General features: G+C 43.3%; 1 protein-coding gene across 1 annotated transcript in view; it reads left to right on the top strand.

The window, feature by feature from the left end:
- Positions 1 to 22432, top strand: part of NALCN (sodium leak channel, non-selective) — a 582786-nt gene that overhangs the window by 221251 nt on the left and 339103 nt on the right. The window contains 1 exon segment of the mRNA XM_040336161.1: positions 6230 to 6361. Coding sequence (XP_040192095.1) covers positions 6230 to 6361 — 132 coding nt within the window.

The following is a 22432-nucleotide window of genomic DNA, read 5'->3' on the forward strand; positions in this document are numbered from 1 at the left end:
GTGTGCAGGACCAACACGTGCGAACGCGGGGGCACCTTCATTTTTTTACTATTATTATTATTATTATTATTATTATTATTATTATTATTATTTTCGTTTTTTATACTGTTGCTTTACTTTTTTTTTCTTTGATCACTACTACTGTATAGCTGTCACAAGGAATGAAACATCCTTGTGACAGCAATAGGCATGTGGCAGGTACTCTTTATGGAGAGATCGATAAGACCCTGAGGCCCCGTACACACGACCGAGGAATTCGTCGTAAATGAAACATCGTTTTCCTCGACGAGTTTCTTGTTAGGCTTGTCGAGAAACTTGACAAGCTTTCTTTGCGTACACACTGTCAAGACCAAATCTCGTCGTTCTCAAATGCGGTGACGTACAACACATACGACGGCAGGGGAAGTTCGATTCCACTGGCACAACTCTTGCAGCTGCTTTTGCTAATCTCATGTTACTGCGTGTTAAGTAAAAATTTGGAAAGAGACGATTTGCACTTTTCAGTCTGTTACAGCGTGACAAATGTGCTATCTCCATTACGAATGCTACTTTTACCGAAGGTGCGCTCCCGTCTCATACTTTATTCTGAGCATGCGTGGGTTTCTAATCATACACATGAACATGTTTCTCGTCGAAAACCAGCCCGACAAGGAACACAGCGAGGAAATTAGGACTCCCGTCAAGGAAAAAGAGAACTTGTTCTCTTTTTTTCTCGTTGAGTTCCTCGACAGTTTTCTTGATGAAAAACATACACACCACCGTTTTCCTCTGCGAAAAAGCTCTGCCACCATGTTTCTTGATGGATTCTGTCAAGGAAAACGGTTGTGTGTACGAGGTCTATTTTCCTTTAAAAGCATCCAAAATGTCAAGATCTGTGTTTTAGAATGATTTTGATTTATTAAAAATGGCACCGTTGACATCTGGGTAAAGTGATGGTAGGTCATCGATTCAGGGCCGGAGCGGGGAGCTGATCAAAGACAATGCTTCTTGATTCAATAAAGAGAAAAGTTTCAGGTGTTCATAATATCTAGTTTTTCCGCATCTGTATTTATACAACAGCTACATAGACATATGGTAAAGAAGTTCAGACTATACTGTGTTTTGGCCATACTATCAATTAGTCAAATAAAATAAACCTAAAGAATCTTTTTTGCCCGTCCCTAACCTTTTATTGTGCTGACCTCTTACTGCAAAGCATTTTTTCGTGAGCTATGGGCAGTCTATTATGTCACTCACAGGGGGAAGCTCTATATATACAGATATACAAAGACACACATAATAATAGAAACATTTTTATAGGGTAACATACACTTTATCACCACTTTTTATCTTTTAATGTGAAAGATGAAAAGCTAGATAGCTAGATTGTCAGGTTAAATACTGCTCCTGTCATTTGAAAAATGCAGCATTGGACACTATAATACTGTTCACATTTTTTTTTATTGATGTTTCCAACTTGCCAAGATATACTCACTTGCACACCAGATATATATACTTAACCAGTATTGGGTGTTGTCATTCCAGTAATCCCCTATGGAGCAGCATAGGAAATATAGGTGGTGTCAAGTAAGCTGCCAGCTTTGCCCATGGTGACTTGGTAGAAGAGTCTTTTGAGTATATCAGTCAAGCTGGAGTTGATAGTAAATGACATGATTCTTTGCTCTTCAGCTTTTAATATTTGATGTATTCTCCACAAAAGATAAGATTTGGTGGGAGGTGGACAAAAACATAATATAATTATTTGTATACTTGTTTCTTTTAAATTAGAGTTGTAAAGGAAAAACATCTTTCACCTCAATGCAATCTATGCATTAAGGTGAAAAAACATCTGATGATGCCCCCCCCCAGCCCCCGTTTTACTTACCTGACCCCTCGAAAGTACCGCGCTCGGTCCCGAGATCCTCTTCGCCGCTCAGCCTGGCCGCTGATTGGCTAAAGCGGATGGATTGAGAGCAGCGCAGCCATTGGCTGGTGCTGCTGTCAATCACATCCAGTGACGCGGCGCGCCGAGTGGCGGGGCCGAGTAATACAGTGAGCGGCTAAGTCCGCTCGCTGAATCACGGGAAAGCGCCCGCAAGGACTCATCACCATGCAAGCTCTCTCGCATGAATTTGGTGAGTTCTTGCGGGGAGGACCAGAGACAGCCGCCGAGGGACCCCAGAAGACGTGGATCGGGGACAAGAACTGCACAGTGGAGGTAAGTATAACATGTTTGTTATTTTAAAGAACATTTTTTTTTTTACTTTAGTGACCCTTTAATGGTGATTGTCTTTATTACAAATAAAGATTTTTGTAACATGTGTCAGCCATTGTTTTCAGTTTCAATAATTGTTTAGGAGGCACTACACGTGTATAAGTGACTTACATCACATTCTAGGGTATGGCTGGTGTTGTGAGAGGAGCCCTTTTTTATGTTTCCCTTCAGAAGAATTTAATACTGAACAGCATATAGGCTGATATCATCATGAAGAAGACTTCTGTGTTTGTGGTCCTCCTGACATGGAGCGAGCAACCTGTTTTGAAATCAAATGTGTAGGAATATGGATCAGAATTGGAAAATAAAGAAAAACTCACTGAAAGTGGTTGTATACCCTGCTTGGTGATTTTTACCTACAGGTAAACCTATTTTAAGACTTACCGTATTTTCCGGCGTATAAGACGACTTTCTGGATGCAAAAACATGCATCCAAAGTCGGGGGTCGTCTTATACGCCGGGTAACGGTCTCAGTACTCACTTTTTTTTCCCAGCGGTGACAGTCTCCATACGGCGAGCGCGAGCGTGAATGATTTCAAAGCCGCGCCTTCTCTTCAGAGTGTTCTGTGATAGGAGGAACAAAAATCTTCCCAGCAGCGCCTCTGTTCTGTGTTCCTCCTATCACAGATGCCTTCTCATCCTTGGACGAGATGAGAAGACGTCCGTGATAGGCGGAAACAGAACAGAGGTGCTGCTGGGAAGATTTGTGTGCCGCCTATCACAGAACACTCTGAAGTGAAGGCGCGGCTTTGAAATCATTCATGCTTGCAGCATGGGGGACTGTCACCGCTGGAAAAAAAAGTGAGTGTTATTGCACTGGGGGGGCAACAAGTTCAGGCATGTAATGGCACAGTGGCAATGTGGGGGCATGTAATGGCACAATGGCAATGTGGGGGCATGTAATGGCACAGTGGCAATGTGGGGGCATGTAATGGCACAGTGACAATGTGGGGGCATGTAATGGCACAGTGGCAATGTGGGGGCATGTAATGGCACAGTGGCACAGTCTGGGCATGTAATGTAATGGCACAGTCTGGGCATGTAATGCAATGGCACAGTCTGGGCATGTAATGTAATGGCACAGTGAGGAATGTAATGGCACAGTGAGGAATGTAATGGCACAGTGAGGAATGTAATGGCACAGTGAGGAATGTAATGGCACAGTGAGATTTGAAAAAGCCTGTTTCTGTCAGCGGTTCTGGCTCCCCCTCAGATTCCAGAAAGACTAGAAGGAAGGGGGTAGTCTTATACAGTGAGTATATCCCAAAATCGAAATTTTTCCTGGAAAATTAGTGGGTCGTCTTATTACGCCGAGTTGTCTTATACGCCGGAAAATACTGTACCTGTAGGTAAAAATAATATTTCCTAAATCTGCACAGTTTAGGAGATATTGACCATGCATGCAGCCGCTGACGTCAGTGGCACATGCTCTCTGCAGGTGCGTCGTATGCTGCCGGAATGGAGGTCTCCCGCACGCATGTGTGGGAGTGACGTCATCTCGACTCCGGACACTCACAGCGCCAGAGCAAGCAATCCCAAGAGATACGCTGAAGAAACATGTCCGCTCCCTCAGCAGTGACTAGGCGCGGCTGCAGGGCTTCATTCTAAGGTAAGTATGTCATAATGTGCTATTGTGTTGCAGGGTTTTTTCAGGGTTTTTTTCAGCAGTTTGCTACTGCTTTAAGACCACAAGCTTGACTGTTTTACTGAGTATAGAACAAATAATACCAATGTGACATGTTGCTATTGAGGTGCTTAGCACCCTATGAGCAGCAGTTTGGAGACACTTTTGTTGTGTTAAGTGGAGCCCAATGTAAGCGAAGAGCATGTGACTTTTTAAATATCTGTAAATATGATCCCACAACGTTTTCCACGTTGACTTAATTTATTTCAGTTTTTTGTTTTAACACTGACAAGCAGTTACAATGTTACCAGCACTTGGCAATGATTTCCTCTTTGAGTCCTCAAAAGTTTTCATCATGTGTTGTGTCACATGGATTCATTATGCCTTCAGAAACCCATGAAAAATAATAGATTTCCCAGGTTAGCTGAAGAAAAGAAAGCTGATCTGATTTAACTTCCCTGGCTGTATGATTCTTTCAGAAAAAACATGCTGAAAGCGGTACCATTATTTGCAAGGAAATTTGGCGTTTTATATTGTAGGCCTGTAATTTTTAGAAATAACTCACTTAAATCTGACCAAACAAGATTCTAATAGGCATCCCGGGTATGACATTTTTTTAAAAACAAAATTATAAATTATAATATAATAAATAATTATAAATAATTATAACAAATAATAATATAATTATAATAAAAATTATTCAATAATGTAATCAAATCAAAATCACTGAAATTTGCTCAGTTGCAGAATTGTCGCTGTCATTATTTTTTTTTTTATGACGAATTTCCCCACAAATCGCTATCGCACAATTCTGCAAGTGATTATAATTTATTATCGCTGTTTTTTAGCTGATCTAAAACTATTTTTGACATAAAGGGACACTTTTGGTTGCTATGGACAATCTACAGTTTGCAGGCAGAAAGAACAGTTTTTATTATATAAAATAACATGCAGGACACTGGGCAGACCACTAGGGACAAGGAGGGTGTGTTTTTTTTACATACAGTACTCTAATCTTTAAGATTACAGTATACTGTATGTAATGTGTTTGTTTACTTTTTTGAATTTGGCGCCGTTCTCTGTCCCCGTGCGTCGTAACGTCGCAGGGAACGGAGATCGGCGGCACAGGAGGACGCTGTGTGAATCAAGCGAGGTCCCGCTCACTCACACAGCGCGGTGGCATCGCTGGATCCAGGGACAAGGTAAGTAAACAGTGCCTGTGGATCTAGCGAGGCAAGCCCGAGTCTGACTTGGGGTTACCGCTCGCAGCAGGAAAATCTAACCCCGAGTCAGACTCGGGAATACCGCCAGGCAGGTTAAGCATTACACAAGGCTGCAAAGCAACCTGATAATTCATTTGTTTCTCAAAATGGCTTTACAATTATTTTATCAAATATAATATTTACTCAAAGTCAGAAGAGGAAATAATAAAGGTGTCCAGATGTAAGACCAGGCATAAAATATTGCATGCTTATACTGATATTTTGTCACAGTCTGCCACGTTTGATAGTTCTCAGTTTCTTTCACTAATAAATGCTGTGTGTGTAAAAAAAAATATACGGACTCACCACAGGAAAATAACCTTAAAGTTGTTAATGTTTTAAATCCAGTTTATTGAGACAATGAAGAAATTGGAGAAAATAATAACTTTCATCTCTTTTGCTTAAGCTCCATGTAATCACAGTCATTGGTGAAGCTATCCTTTTTTTGTTTCTAAAGGCAAAGGATATTATTTATCCAGGTCTGTTAAAGTACCAAATACTTAATAAAAAATTGGTTATTAATTTTTTCTTCAGTTATATAGAATATTAGCGGCATAACAAAACTTAGTACTGGCTTAGATCCCCCAAGTTTGGCAGTGGGAACTTGGAAGTACTAATATCGAATGAAGCATACACATGGCCACTAATTCCTATACTTCCACTAGTTTAATGGTGGACACCTCTGTAAGAATGTGGCTAAGGATTTTGTATAAGCAAGTATTGACCTTCTTGTGTTGTAATTAGTACATTTCTCATTGTCAAGTGTGATAGATAATGCTTTGCCTTTGAGGAATTACAAATGCTTTTACTCTGACGAAATGACAAATTCACTTCCTCACATAAAGGATTTATTTAATTCTCTTTTCCATTAAACCTGTCGTTCTCTCAGTTTGTGAGAGTCATGTAGCATTTGTAAAATGACTACAAATGGTTACATATTTAGAAGGAAATATCTATTCATGTTTTAAACCCCAATGAATTTGAGTAATTTCCAATGAATAGCTTAACTGTGAAAACATAAAATGTTGATCTTGAACTGCATCTCTAAATAACCTTGTGTCTTGTGTTTTGTTTCTTGTCCATTAACAGAAGATGATGAGATCATCCATTTTCCACATGTTCATACTAAGCATGGTTGCAGTGGATGTAATTGTAGCTGCCAGCAACTACTATAAAGGAGAGAACTTTAAAAGACAATACGATGAGTTCTATCTTGCAGAGGTGGGTATACAAATTGCCATTCCAAGTAGTTAGGTAGTCACCGTTCAATATACTATAAATTATTCCATGAAGATCTTAAAGAACGTATTCCCAACGTGTTCACATTCTTTTGTCTGACAATGAATAAAGGCTGTCAGCCAATAATCCGGAAGCTAGTTTCCTGAAAGAAAATGTCAGTGGTAATGAGCTGATGCTTGAGTGGAACCTCTGTAGGCAATCCATGATGGTTGCTAAGCTGCTTATTATCATCAAGAGTGCAACCGACAGGAACTCTTATATAACATTTTTCAAACCTTAAATTGCACATCGTGTTAAGAACATGGTTATATTAAACATAATTAGAAGTATACCTTTTTATTTCCTGATTTCATTCAAAGATTTGTCACCACATAAGCGTTTCATGCATTCATTTGCTCATTTAGACTTCAATGATTTTCTGCACAGAAGAAACCCAAATCTGCTCAAGATACCAAATTATATTTTGACGGTTACATAACATAATTGTGCATCTGAATTCCAGTCTAACCTTTAGTCTTGCACAGCTGTACAGTCTCCTCTACTATACTGAATTTGCTTTGATTTCACTGAGCTTCGCACAGTGTGCATTAACCTCCCTGGCGGTCTTCCCGAGACTGACACGGGGTTAGATTTTCTTGCTACGATCGGTAACCCCGTGTCAGTCACGGGCTTGCCTCGCTAGATCCACAGGCATGGTTTACTTACCTTGTCTCTGGATCCAGCGATGCCACCGCGCTGTGTAAGCGAGCGGGACCTCGCTCGATTCACATAGTGCCGATCTCCGTTCCCTGCGACGTTACGACGCACGGGGACGGAGAACGGCGCCAAATTCAAAAACGTAAACAAACACTATACACACAGTATACTGTAATCTTATAGATTACAGTACTGTATGTAAAAAAAACACACCCCCCCTGTCCCTAGTGGTCTGCCCAGTGTCCTGCATGTCATTTTATATAATAAAAACCTTTTTTTCTCCCTGCAAACTGTAGATTGTCCATAGCAACCAAAAGTGTCCCTTTATGTCAAAAATAGTTTTAGATCAGCTAAAAAACAGCGATAATAAATTATAATCACTTGCAGAATTGTGCGATAGCGATTTGTGGGGAAATTCGTCATAAAAAAAAAAAAATAATGACAGCAACAATTCTGCAACTGAGCAAATTTCAGTGATTTTGATTTGATTACATTATTGAATAATTTTTATTATAATTATATTATTATTTGTTATAATTATTTATAATTATTTATTATATTATAATTTATAATTTTGTTTTTTAAAAAAATGTAATACACGGGATGCCTATTAGAATCTTGTTTGGTCAGATTTAAGTGAGTTATTTCTAAAAATTACAGACCTACAATATAAAACGCCAAATTTCCTTGCAAATAATGGTACCGCTTTTAGCATGTTTTTTCTGAAAGAATCATACCGCCAGGGAGGTTAAAAGCTGCATCATATCAGATACAGCCTACCTCATTTCTTGGAGCTTGTCCAGAATCATCTAGCCCTCCCCTTTCATTCATTCATTTTGTTAATGGAGACTTAGCATCACATGTGGCCCTTACCCAGGCCAAAGTACATATTTACTTAGGAAAGCCCCCTCATCCAGACTGACATTCTCTACCAAGCATTTTGTGGGGATGATACCCCTATTTGTCTTTTCTTCACTGACCTACCTATGTACATTGTGAATACGTGATCTGAATGATGAAACATAGAAGATCTGCCTGGGTTTTTATATCACATCCAAATTACTTAAATTCTTATCTTGTATTCCCTACTTGGTGTGTCACTGATCTGGAAGAAGTGCCTGCATATCAGGGGTCAGGACACTAAATATGCACATGCTGCTCATAGGTTAAGTTGCAGGGATGGATTTACTAAAGGAGTAGGGCATGTTTACTCTGAAAAGTAATCTTTCACTTTTCAGGCAAATTTTCTCAGCTTAGTGAATAAGGTGAAACTGTCAATCATCCAATTAGGTAAATTTGTGAAAGAGAGGGGCAGCGTCGGGACTTTAAATATGTCAACGAGAACACAATCAGAGTGTATACATTTTTTTTTTTTATTAAATACAACATTTTCTTTAAAATACTTTTGTACTAAAAAAACTTCAAACAGTTTAGAGCTTCAGCAGTTTTATAAATACATGCGTTCGTGGGTGGTATACACGTTCCGTGGGATCCTCGCTTCTTCAGGACCATACGTATATAATTAGTGCGTTATGTATAAGGCTCTTACTATGATCAAGATGCTTTTTTTTTTTCCTTTCTTGATCATAGTATGAGCCTTATACAAAACTCATTCATGATACAATTATGGTCCTGAAGAAGCGGGGGATCCCGCGAAACGTGTATACCACCCAAAAATGCATGTATTTATAATACTGCTGAAGCTCTGAACTGTTTGATGGTTCTTTTGCACAAAGGTTGGTTTTGTTGTTTTATTTTATCACATAAGTATTGGGGAGGGATTCCGTGTACACATTTGTGCGTTAGGCATAGGGCCTTAAATGTGACTCTGTCTTTTACGGGCAACCAATGGAGTGATCTCAGGGACGGGGGGATTGATTCCCAGGGTTTTTTCCCTGTTACCAGTCGTGCTGCCGTGTTCTGGATGACTTGGAGACGGGCCAGCTGGTATTTTGGGAGTCCGAGGTAGAGGGCATTTGCATAATCTAACATGGAGTTAATAATTGTCCCTATCACTACTGCTGTGTCTTCTTTGGGGATGAAGTGGACAATTTTTTGTAGGAGACGTAGAAGATGGTGGGAACCACTAACTACTGATCCTATTTGTGCATCCATTGTCATGTCAGAGTCAAAAATTACTCTGAGACTTTTGACTTTGATGCTTATGGTGATGGTTTGTCCCAGAATGGGTGGTGGTGTCCAGTGAGTTCTGGCTGGTTTCTTTCGGTTTGCATGGAGTTGAAGGAGTTCTGTTTTCGCTCCATTTAGTTTAAGGCAACTCTCCGTCATCCAGTTCTCTATCTGACGGAGGCATTTTTCTAATACGGGGTATTGGTTCTTTTTGTCGCTAATGCGAAAGTAAAGTTGCATAGGAGTGATAGAGAAGGTCTTGATTACTAATTATTTTTAGGAGTGGGCAGAGGTAAATATTGAATAGCACGGGCGATAGGGGTGATCCCTGGGGGACTCCGCAAGACATTCTGCGTGAATCAGACGTGAAAGGTCCTAGTCTCACTGTCTGAGAACGATTTTACAGAAATGATGAAAACCATTGTAGATCCAAGTCTGCCACTCCAGCTATCTCTGTGAGGCGATTTAACAGCAGTTTGTGGTCTACTGTGTCAAAGGCAGCACTGAGGTCCAGCAGTATCAGGAGACAAGATTCTCCATTGTCTGCTGCTTCGAGAGCGTCATCCCATATTTTAAGAAGTGCTGTTTCCGTACCATGTCCTGGGCGGAAACCTGATTGTAGTGGGTCCAGCAGTTTCTGGGTGTCTAAATAGTGTTGTTGTACTACTACTTTTTCAATAACATTGGAGAAGATATTGAGGGAGGTTTTAGGACACCGGTTGTTTGGGTCTTTTGGGTCTAGGTTCGTTTTTTTTTAGAAGGGGTTAAATTATGCCTTGCTTTAAGGAGGTCGGCACAAAACCCTCTTTAAACAATTGGTTTATAAGGTGAGTGATTGTCGGTGCCAAGATATAGTCACACAGATTTTGTAGGAATGATGTCATTGGGAGATGTACTATCTCAGAGACTTCTGGTGATATTTTTTGTGGTATCGATGGAAATTGGCTCTAGTGAAAATTTTATTGATTTGAAAGCGTTTGTATTTTCTTTTTGATAAGTGGGGGCGAGGTTGTTTTTTTTTTTTTTTTTTTGCTGAATTGTTTCATGAATTTTTTCGATTTTATTAATAATAAAAATATCCGATTATTCATTGCAAAACTCTTGTGTTTCATTTTTTGGAGCCTCTAGGCAGGCTGGGTTCATATTCTGAGCTCTCGCGGTCGATTCCCGGCTTTTGCGAGTATATTTGAAAAATGCTCTTTTTTTGCTTTGAAGATTTCCTTGTGATATTTTTTAGTGATTAATTTATAATTTGCGTGGTTTTCCTCTGTAGAGTTTCTTCTCCAGGCGCCCTCTGCTCTCCTGTGTTCTTGCTTCAATGACATAAGAGTGTCATTGAACCAGTTGGAGTTATTTTTACAGATAAGGGCTCTGCGTCTCGGGCGATTATATCTGCGGTCTGCAGTAAAGCTTTATTAATAGAGTTGAGGGTTTCTGCTGCTGATTGAGTTGGCTTTATTAATGTCATTTTATTTAATAGTGTAGTTTTGAAGAGTTCCGAGTGTAGCTTTTTCAGGTATCTGGTCCAATATGTCCTTTCTTGGTTTGCAGTTTTTTTTTAGATGGTGTTGGTGGTTATTGTGAATTTATTGATCTGTCCAGGGTAGTGGTCTGTTTTCTGAAATATTGACGTCCATTTCATGTTTGAAGATCAGGTCAAGGATGTCACCTGAGGTATGTGTGGGCGCGCTTATCAGTTGCTGCAGACCAAGTCCTTCTAGCTGGTCAATGCAAGCGCTGACTATGTGGTCCTGTGCGGAGTTGGCCCAGAGGTTGAAATCCCGAGTAGCTGGAGATGTTTGGCTTTTAGAGTGTAAGTAGCGATACCTTCTGTCAGCAATGTAGGAAGGTTCGTCTTTGGGCCTAGCGGTCTGTAGCATAATAGTATGTGGACCATGTCCTGGTGTGTTGTTTGGAGTTGTAGAGTGAGCGTTTCCATGAACGGCCATGAGCTCTGTAATTCTGGTTTGGTGAGAGCAAGGTGAGACTTGGAGATTACTGCTAGGCCTCCTCCTCGTTGCCCAATTCTGTTCTCGGTTAGGATCCCATAATTCTCTGGCACGAGTTCTCCCAGGATGGTTTTACAATCTGATGTTAGCCAACTTTCGGTGATGAAGAGGCAGTCTATGTCGTGTTGGGTGATGAAGTCGTGGATTTTCAGTCTTTGCTTGACTGCGGATCTTGCGTTAACCAGGGCGCATGAAAGGTGTTGTTCCTGAGGTGGTTTCCTACTGTATTTGCAGGTCGATCATTGATCGGTTCTTAGCAGTTGTTCATTTTTTAGTATTTTTTGAATGGCGTCTGGTAACGTTGCGGCGGTCTTCCTTAAACCATGAATGGTTTTTGCTGTGTATTTCATGATACAAAAAGACGCCTAAAGCGGCGTGACGGTTAACCGTGATAAGCACTAACTAATAACGGCGGAAGAGACTGACTAGTAAGACCGTGCTGATAATGATGATCCGAGCCGGAATTTGTGGCCCCCCAATCTAACCCCGGTTGATCCAGAGGAAGGCAAAAAAAACGCCAAGCGAGGCCAATATGCTGCAGCTGGGGAGAAAAATGTCTTCCTGATCCTTCTGGAGGCAATCGGGTGAACCCCTGGATCAACTAACTATGATGAATGGGCCTGGGTTCTTACCTGTTTGACGTGGCACCTCACGGCTGTTTGTTGGATGTGGTGCAGTTCGTTATCCTCTGGTGGATCTGCGGTAGGTGCGGCGGTGAAAAATTAGGAAAAAAAGTGAGGAAAGGAAAAGAAGGGGGGCTGCGTGAGGGGGGGTCCCTGCTGAAGGACCTGCTGGTCACTGAACTCATATTTTTGTGGTAGTGGTTTATTTTGTATTGGTGACAACAGGCTTAGGTGGTCTGGGTGTACCAAGATGGCCGCCGGAGCGGTAGTAGGCCCGAGCTGCGGACTTTCCCACTGGGGGTGGCGGGCCGTCGGCTCCGGGGGGCTCTGGGGGAGGGTGGGGGCTCCACCTAACCTGCTCAGAGCAGGGGGATGCCTGGGGAGCTGGATTTGCGGTGGTGGAGTGCTCGCTGCGGCGGTCGGCCTGCCGCTAGGCCGCAGCCGCTGCCTTTCCTAGCGGTAGCCTCGGACTTTCATGGGAGGCTTTCACCTACCTCCTAGGGCCGGCTCCTGGTTCGGGCTGCACTCTGGACTCTTGTGTCAACGGTGTCTGGAGGATTGGCGGACCTGCGGGAGGAGAAAGGTAGGAGGAAAAGATAGGAGGAAGGGAGGGGAGAGCAGCTGCAGCCAGTGTTTCTCTCATTTTCCACTTTTAGCCAAGCACCTGGCTACACATATATGCGTTCAGTTTAATAACTAAAGCAAGGATTGTTAGGGATAGGCTCAATTTAAGGGTATTTAACATGTGGGTACAATGAATATTTCATAAACGTACACCTTTTTGGAGATTTTCACATTAACAATAGCCGATGACGCCATCCGGGCATGTGCAGTGCAGTAATGATCTGCGTTCAGTGCATACAGAGTGTGCTCTGGAATGCAAGGTGCCGCGCTGCGATTGTGACTCCCATGGGCATGCGTGGGAGTGACATCATCACGACCCGGCTATTCAAGCGGCCGAAGCCCAAGAACCCAAAAGGAAGATCAGATTAAGATGGAAGCCCCAGTAGTGGTAACAGAGCACTGCTATATGGCTTTGTTTTTAAAGGTAAGATTGTCATAATGTGCTAATATGTGTGCAGCACAGTATAGCATAAATTTGCAGGCGGCCTAGTTTTTTTTTCAAGTTTACTATTGTTTTAACTGTTATTTCTACTAACAGTGTATTACATGCTCAGACAGTTGAGTTAGAATACGGGTTTAGAGTATGATTGTTTCCACAGCAAAATATCATATGAACTGGTGTTAGTGACATACAGTATATTTAGGTGGCCAATAAAAATATGCTAATTGATGTGCCTTTTCCCAATATATATAAAACCTTTGTATTTTTTATTTATTACTATTTGTTTGTGAAGCGCACATATACCACCAGTCGGTGGTGCCAAATCGCTTTATGACAGATTGTCCGGATGTTCTAGCGAGGGTAGTATAAATAAACGCAACTGCTGCAGAACAGAGGAGGAGACAGAAAAAAGAGAAGAAGAAGAGAGAAGGGAGAGGGAAAGAAAGATTTAGAAGGCAGCGAGTGGATGAACAGAGGAAGATTGACCTAGGATTGGAATGCTTGGAAAAATAGCCAGGTCTTGAGCTTTTTCCTAAACGTATATAGGCTTGGGGAGATGCGAATGGTAAGCGGGGTTTGGTTCCAGAGAGTTGCCCCCGCAGAACCAATCCGTTTACCTCCTATGGAAATTAGCCTATCGGTATTGCCAGTGGTTAGGGCTTTGTCGGCTGAACGGAGACAGCATCTAGGTGTATAGTGTGGGGTCAGGTCTGACAGGAACTGTGGACCCAGCTGGTGGTAACCCCTGTAAATCAGGCAGAGGATTTTAAAATCAGCACGTTTTATAACCGGGAGCCAGTGGAGTTCTTTGAGCACAGGGCTGATGTGATCTTGCTTTTGAAGATTGAAAATGAGCCTGGCTGCGCGATTCTGCACCAACTGCAGTTTCTTAAACCATTTGATGGGAATGCCTAGTAGGACTCCGTTTGAAAAGTCTAGGCGAGAGATAATTAGTGCCTGGACTAAGTCTTTCCTTTGATCCTGGGTCAGGAGGTGTTTGGTCTTGCGGATGAGTCGTAAAAAATGGGTAGCTCTCGAGACCGATTGCCTGACCTGGGGAATCATACTTAGTTTTTCGTCCAGGATAGACCCCAGGACCGTCACCTTATCTTTCGGTTTTGGTGTCAAGCCTAACTCGGTGGGCCAGTTTTGAAGAAAGTCAGTCTTGTCCTTTCCAACCACCATGACCTCTGTTTTGTTACCATTAAAGCACAATTTGTTGATGGCCATCCAGTGGTAAATATCACGCAGACAATTGGCCAATCTTAAGGGCATGTCAGGGTGAGTTAGATAATCAACTATCAACTGGACGTCGTCCGCATACAGATGAAACCAGAGTCCATATTTGGCAATAATGTCAGGTAAAGGCCTAAGATAAACGTTAAAGAGAATGGGGGACAGGGCGGATCCCTGTGGGACCCCATTCTCCACTATGGTAATCGGGGATAGGAAAGGGCCCATCTTAACTTGGTGGGTGCGGGCTTTTAAAAAATCACGAAACCAAGCGAGGGCAGTCTCTCCCAGCCCAAAATTGGACTCGAGTCTGGTTAGCAAGATGGAGTGATCCACGGTGTCAAAGGCTGCGGACAGGTCAAGCAGCACCAGGGCTGCTGACCCGCCCGCATCCACCATGTTGAGGAGCTTCTCTCGGGTGGACAGAGCTACCAGCTCGGTTCCCCTACCAGGGCGGAAGCCCGACTGTAGGTCGTGGAAGAGCAGGCCATCGTCACAATGAGTTTGAAGCTGGAGAAGGGCCTCTCTTTCAAAAACTCTAGTTAAAAAATGAGAAGCTGAGATCGGTCGAAAGTTGTTGGTGTCAGTCAGGTCCAAGCCGGCTTTTTTTAGAAGTGGAATCAAAAAGCCATGTTTTACGGTTGCAGGAACAATCCCAAGTTGGAGTGAGCGATTGACTAGGTAGCATAAGGCCTCGTACACACGACCAGTTTCCTCGGCAGAATTCAGCTTCCGACCGAGTTTCTGGCTGAATTCTGCCGAGGAAACTGGCCGTGTGTACACTTTCGGCCGAGGAAGCCGACGAGGAGCTCGACGAGGAAATAGAGAACATGTTCTCTATTTCCTCGTTGTTCTATGGGAGCTCTCGTCCCGCCGAGCTCCTCGGCGGCTTCAGTGCTGAACTGGCCGAGGAACTCGATGTGTTTGGCACGTCGAGTTCCTCGGCCGTGTGTACGAGGCATAAGTCATCAATAATGGTATGTAGATTCTCCTGGATGAGCCACGTGGGGCAGACTTCTCCAGGGTAGTAAGTAGTTTTTAGTTTTAAAATCACGGCTTCCAGGTCATGGGTTTTTGCCGGTTTGAAATTAAGTTTTTTTTTGGCAGTGGTTCGTGTTAGGCGGAAATAGGTTAGAGAGGCCTAGAGAGTTGTTGGTGCATTGCATGAGGGGTCTCGATACTTTGCTCGAGAATCCCAACAAGATGTTATTGCATAGCTCTTGGGAAGGCACAATGTATTTCTGGAATCTTTTAGGGGCACAAAGTTCCTTCATAACTTTGAACAATTCAGATTGTTTGTTGTTTGCTTTCCTGATCTGTGTCTGGAGGAATGTTCTTTTTGTTAAACGGATTCTTTTAGCGTAGCTTTTACTGGCGATTTTATATGCTAAGAGGTCTTTGGCAGATTTGGTTTTGATCCATTATCTTTTGTAAAGGCGGCAGATGGTTTTATTGAGATGGAGGGAATCGTTGTACCAGGGTCTGGATTTTGTAAGTCTAGGTCTATTTTTATGGCTAGTCAGAGGAGCTAAGGTGTTGAGCGTGGTAGTTCGTTTTTGTTCGAATAGTAAGATAGCATTTTCCAGCGAGTTTGTATCTCGCAGGATGTCGCCAATTTACAAGCCGACCTCAATGCTCTGTCTAATTGGGCGACTGAGTGGCAGATGAGGTTTAATGTTGATAAATGTAAAGTTATGCACTTAGGGAATAAGAATATGCTTGCATCATACATGCTAGGGGGAGTACAACTGGGGGGATCTGTAGTGGAGAAGGATCTGGGGGTCTTGGTAAATCATAAGCTCAATAATAACATGCAATGCCAAGCTGCGGTTTCCAAAGCGAGCAAAGTCCTTTCTTGTATTAAGAGAGGTATGGACTCCAGAGACAGAGATATCATTTTGCCCCTGTACAAATCATTAGTAAGACCTCATCTGGAATATGCAGTTCAGTTTTGGGCACCACTTCTCAAAAAGGATATCGGAGAACTGGAGAAAGTGCAGAGAAGGGCAACCAAACTGATAAGAGGCATGGAGGAGCTCAGCTATGAGGAAAGATTAGAAGACCTGAACTCTTAAGAGGAGAATTAGGGGGGATATGATCAACATGTACAAATATATAAGAGGTCCATACAGTGAACTTGGTGTTGAGTTATTCACTTTACGGTCAACACTGAGGACAAGGGGGCACTCTTTACGTCTAGAGGAAAAGAGATTTCACCTCCAAATACGGAAAGGTTTTTTCACAGTAAGAGCTGTGAAAATGTGGAACAGACTCCCTCCAGAGGTGGTTCTGGCCAGCTCAGTAGATTGCTTTAAGAAAGGTCTGGATACTTAACTAAATGTACATAAAATAACTGAGTACTAAGATTTGTAGGTAAAGTTGATCCAGGGTAAATTCGATTGCCTCTCGGGGGATCAGGAAGGAATTTTTTCCCCTGCTGTAGCAAATTGGATCATGCTCTGCTGGGGTTTTTTGCCTTCCTCTGGATCAACTGTGGGTATGGAGTTGGGTGTATAGGATTGTACTGTGTTTTTTTTTTTTGTGGTTGAACTGGATGGACTTTTGTCTTTTTTCAACCTGACTAACTATGTAACTATGTTCTAGGTCGTCCAGCGCGACTTCCTTGGGGTCCAAGGGGGTTGACAAAAGACGCTGTTAGGTTTGGGAAAATGAATTTGTGGTAATCTTTTTCAAATTTCGGGTAGGGGGGCCCGGAATCATTAGATCTTTTTGCATAGAAGAGCGTAGGGCGAAGGTGGGAAGCTTGCAGCTCACCATTTTATGGTCATACCAGGGGATGTCGGTGATGGTAATATCCTCATGGGCGCAGTTTAATGTGAATAAGGTGTCAAGCCGATGACCTTTGTTGTGTGTGGGTCCATTGACGAGTTGGGAAAAACCAAGTTCCGTCATATCCTGTAGAAGGAGGTTGGCGTTGGAAGCCAAGGGATCTTCCAACCAGTAATTTAGATCACCTTGAACTATAATCCTGTCGGCCAGGGTTAGTGCCTGTAGGATGTAGGCGTTGAAGTCTGCAATAAAGGTGGCGTCTCCTAAACCTAGAGGATGGTAAATAGTGAGGAGGAGGAGGATACTGTTGTTGTTGTTGTCTATCAGGCATCGGGTGGCCAGCGCTTCAAAGGAGGAAGCGTAGGGGATGGGCAGTTCCGTACATGCGATGGATTGGTCAAAGATAACTGCGACCCCACCGCCTATGCGAGAGCCTGGGCGGTTTTTAGTGATAATGTTGTACCCCTTTGGTAGCATGTCATCCAAAAGGGCAAGGTAGTCAGCTTTGAACCATGTTTCGGTGATAGATATAATATGAGGGTGCATCTCAGAAAGTAAGGATTCTATGTCGTGTCGGTTTTTCCCAGCTGACCGTACATTAAGGTGTGCTAGGTGTAAGAATTCAACTGATTTTGGAATAGCTTTCCGGTTATTTGTTTGTGCCGTAGTGGTGCATCTGATTTTCCCTATGCCTTCGGAGGCACAGAGGGTGGACATGTGCGAGGGTAATTGGGTCATGTGATTATTCAACAGTCGTAGTTGACTAAAATCATAATATAGTTTACCTTTGTGTGTCTGGGTAAGGCAGCAGGGTGGTAGCTTTGGGTCCTGGTAAGGAGCACTGAGGGCAGTATAGCAGGGTGCGGGCTGTTTCTGGCTGGGCACCACGTGGTGGCGCCATTTTATGGGTGGAAGCCGAGTCCTGAGTGGCAGGCGTCCTTGTTGCCTGGGTAACCCTCTTCACATACGCAGCGCTGCCGCCAGGGGAGACGCAGCGGCAGCGGGGGGAGAGCGGGCTACAGCACCAGGCGCAAGCTGGGATGAGGTGGCGGCAGATGGTAGTAGAGAGCGGAGATCTGTGGAGACCTGTAGAGACGGAAGTTCAGCACAGCAGGTAGAATGTCACTGGTTGTTGGAGACGTGGCGGCGCCATTTTATGGGCGGAAGCCGAGTCCTGAGTGGCAGGCGTCCTGGTTGCCTGGGTACCCCTCTTCACATACGCAGCGCTGCCGCCAGGGGAGATGCAGCGGGGGGAGAGCGGGCTGCAGCACCAGGCGCAAGCTGGGATGAGGTGGCGGCAGATGGTAGTAGAGAGCAGAGATCTGTGGAGACCTGTAGAGACGGAAGTTCAGCACAGCAGGTCGAATGTCACTGGTTTTAGGAGATGTGGCGGCGCCATTTTATGGGCGGAAGCCGAGTCCTAAGTGGTAGGCGTCCTGGTTGCCTGGGTAACCCTCTTCACATACGCAGCGCTGCTGCCAGGGGAGACGCAGCGGCAGTGGGGGGAGAGCGGGCTGCAGCACCAGGCACAAGCTGGGATGAGGTGGCGGCAGATGGTAGTAGAGAGCAGAGATCTGTGGAGACCTGTAGAGACGGACGTTCAGCACAGCAGGTAGAATGTCACTGGTACCAGTAACAGTGATCTGTACTACAGAAAGACATGCTACAGTTGAAGGCTATCAATGCAAATATGTTCCTTCGGGAAAATGTCCTTACATTTTTCAAATTGTGTTTTTCATTTTATGTATATTAATATTAGAATATTGACATTAGCCATAAAATTCTATGTTCATTATGGTAGTAAGGGTGTTATACTGTAAATATCTCTTAAGATGAAAAAAAATAAAACATCTTGTCTGCACAATCTTTAAAATAGCTTTTTGACAGTCAGTGTATTATCTGAAGTAAGAGGCAGTTATAGATCTACAAGGTAGCAGCAAAATCTCATTGAAGTAGGGTAACTACTTAGAAAAGAGGCAAGTGCACAGTAAGCAAAGACAAATTGCTCAAGAGTGTCAAGTGTTCCAACACCCCTTGACACACTTTAGTTTTACATCCATAGTAACAGCATAGAACAGTACTGTATGTGTGAAATAAAAGAGCTGGGTCGTGCATAGTGGATAACTGTAAATTCACCCATACTATTAAAAAACTGCTATTGTCTACCTTTTCTTATCTTCCACAACGTTTTCTTTATGCTAAAATATCATTATCATCAATGCTTCAAGATCGTGTCCCCTGGGGCAACCAACAGGGTCACAAGCAGAGAAATGCATTGAGGTGCTCCCTTCCTCTCCTTTCACATGAGCCCATCCTCATACTGTGCATTGCAGAAAGGAACTGCATTCACATAGATTTTTTGATTCCAATAATTAGAAAAAAAGCTCAACTATGGTTTTACAAGTAGGCAAACAGCCTTTGCTTGTCATGTTACTGCAGTTTCCTGAACTACGTACCCTAGATGCCCTTGCAGCAAATTATTCATGTGGGTGCCTGTGTCTGTACTTTTTTTTAGGAGGGTTTTGAATATAACCAGAACTGCTTGAACTCCTTGTTTCTTTCTATCAACGGAAGTTTCAATGGCTGGACAGTATACTGCAATTGGCTCTGCATACAACATTATAGGTTCCCTGGCCAGGATTGTGGGTCAGAATAAAAATTACTTAGAGGGACTATTCCAGCGTTATACAGTATGTTTAGCTTTCGTAAAGTGGTTATAAACCCTCACTTATACCCAGTGAAGTGAATAGCCTCAGATGATACACAGAGATTAAACAAATCCTCCTACATAAGTTTTACTTGTATATTTGCTGTTTTTCCCTTACTACTGTAGTGGTACCCCCATGGGGGCTGCTGATTGACTCTATACCCCACTGACCACCCCAAATCTGCAGACCCTCTCTTACCTCTGACACCTTGGGTTTCATTCTGAAATACCACGTTAATAATGAGAAACTCAGACAAAATCACTGAACCAATCAAGAATGTTTACTATGGTAAAGAATAACACAAGGAAATGGTATGATTAAACAATGAATGAACACATGTTATGAGTGACAGAAGTATTATTCAGTGCAATTATATCATACACTTGTACCCAGCAACAACCTGATGGAGGTATATGAACAGGTGCACAGGGAGATAGATCCTCAATACTTTTAACACATGTATTGGATACCTTCCCACTGAGGGCTCAGCACACAGACCAATGCACAAAAATAATGCACAAACATTGAATACAGTAATACAATGCAAGTTCTAACTATATCGCACTAAATGGCTCCCTCTAGGTTGCAGTTCAGAGCAGATCTCCAACGTAGAGCAGTAAAGCTTTGTAGAAGAATAAAGTGGTAAATGTTCCTTAATTTCCGGTTGCCTTCAGCTAGCCTTATATTATACTGCAGTGTTGACTTACAGGAAGGCAGATGGCTTCAAATGCTCTGAAGCACAGGCCGATCCACCTGCTCGATTAGCAGGGGCTTCCATAAAGATCCCTCGGGGGCGGGTGATCTGGATCTCCACTGTAGGCTGCAGTCTTTCACTCCTAGTCACACACACAGACCTCCTGCTGGCAATTGAATAGCGTCCAGAGAGAGGCCAAAAGCAGGCCACGTCTGTCCTTTTATCTCTCTTTCCAGCAGGCTGTTCTGTGCATGCTCCGGGTGGTGACGACATAAGGGGGGGTAATTATGTTGTCACCACCCGGAGCATGCTGGGATTGTGACGTCATAAGAGGCTTATATAAATCGTTGTGCACTGCACACCCGGCATTACAGCGGAGGGAGCGTCGAGTCAACATCGGAAGAAAAGAAGAGGGAAGAAGGCGACGAAGATCGGGCTGGCCGCCGCTAGTAAAAGAGCTTTAAAGAAGATATCGGCGGCCACCCCCCGTAGAAGGCACCCGGAGAGCGGGAGAAGAACCGGGGAGCGCGGAGAGCAGAAGAAGAGAGTGGAGAAGACCCCCGAAGTCAGAAGAAGACAGCGCGGAGAGCAGAAGAAGAGAGTGGAGAAGACCCCCGAAGTCAGAAGAAGACAGCCGGAGAGTGGAGAAGTCGGAAAAGACCCCCGGAGCTGACTAATGATTTTAAAAACTTGTGTAGTGTTTATTTTTTTACACTTTTCCTCCAGGTGAATGGGTAGGGGTACGATGTACCCTCGTACTCATTCACATAGGGTGGGGGGCTGGAATCTGGGGGGCCCCTGCCCCAAAGCACCCACCCCCCCCATGTTGAGGGCATGCGGCCTGGTACGGCTCAGGAGGGGGGCGCTTGCTCGTCCCCACCCCCTTTCCAGACCGACCGGGCTGGTGCTCGGATAAGGTTCTGGTATGGATTTTGGGGGAGACCCCATGCCGTTTTTTCGCCGTCGGGGTTCCCCTTACAATCCATACCATATCCATACCATATGCTCATGAAGGGGGAACCCCTTTTTTTTAATGGTGTGGAGTTCCCCTTAATTATTGGGGGATCAAAGTCGCGTCCCTGCTCATTGAAGTCGTCCTTCAAGTTGTGGAGCAAAGTCGGATCCACAGTCATATGACTGTCTTGTCAAAATCGCGGCCGCAAATCGCTGCAAATTTGTGGTAAAATTGCGCGACTTTGAAGTCGCAAAAGTGTAAAAGAGGCCTTAGAAATCTTTCTTCCTCTTTCAGCAGTACATAGAGGTGAGTGGGGAGTCTGGACTCACACTGTGTGAGAGCAGATTGGAGGAAAGACACACACACACACACACACACACACACACACACACGGAGACAGAGGAAAACATGAATATGCAGAGCTGTAGTCTGAATAGACAAGCTCTCTGCTTATCTATCTCTAAGCTCCCTCCCCAACACAAATTCCAGCTACTGTTATCTTATTTGTCGAATAACTTGTCAGTAACTCATGCTGATAACAGAGGAACAGAGCACCAGAGATAAATGGCACTCAGAGCTTTGAAGAAAGATAACATTACAGATAGATGTGCTTAGGTAAAATTTCATGAATGGGATTTACAACAATTTTAAAGCTTAAACGTATTTAAAAAGTGTTTAAAAAAATCAGCAGAGGTTTTAGTTTAAATCTCTGATCCCGCCCAACACGCTATGAATGGAGGATTGGTTGATAAATGAATGTTTGACCTCCTCCATTCATAGAATGAATTGAATGGAGGTGGGTAGAAAAGGCAGGCATAGTCGGCACTCTTGGCACAGTCCCATGACTTGTATTAACACTCACAGCATTGGGAGATTAAGGCTGAGAAAACTGAGTACTGTTCGTGATACTTTTTTTATTTGCACTAACATACAATTTTTCAGGACAAGCTTTCGGGGTGTTACTGCTTGGACCTTGAAGAAGGGGTAACACCCCAAAAGCTTGTCCTGAAAAATTGTATGTTAGTGCAAATAAAAAAAGTATCATGGACAGTACTCAATTTTCTCTGTCACAATTGCACTAATACGGCCACAATCACGTCAAGTGAGATTAAGGCTGAAAGGGTAGGGGGTATCAGAGAACTTAAGATT

Source organism: Rana temporaria, chromosome 2 (genome assembly GCF_905171775.1).
Source record: "Rana temporaria chromosome 2, aRanTem1.1, whole genome shotgun sequence".
Lineage (NCBI taxonomy): Eukaryota > Metazoa > Chordata > Amphibia > Anura > Ranidae > Rana > Rana temporaria.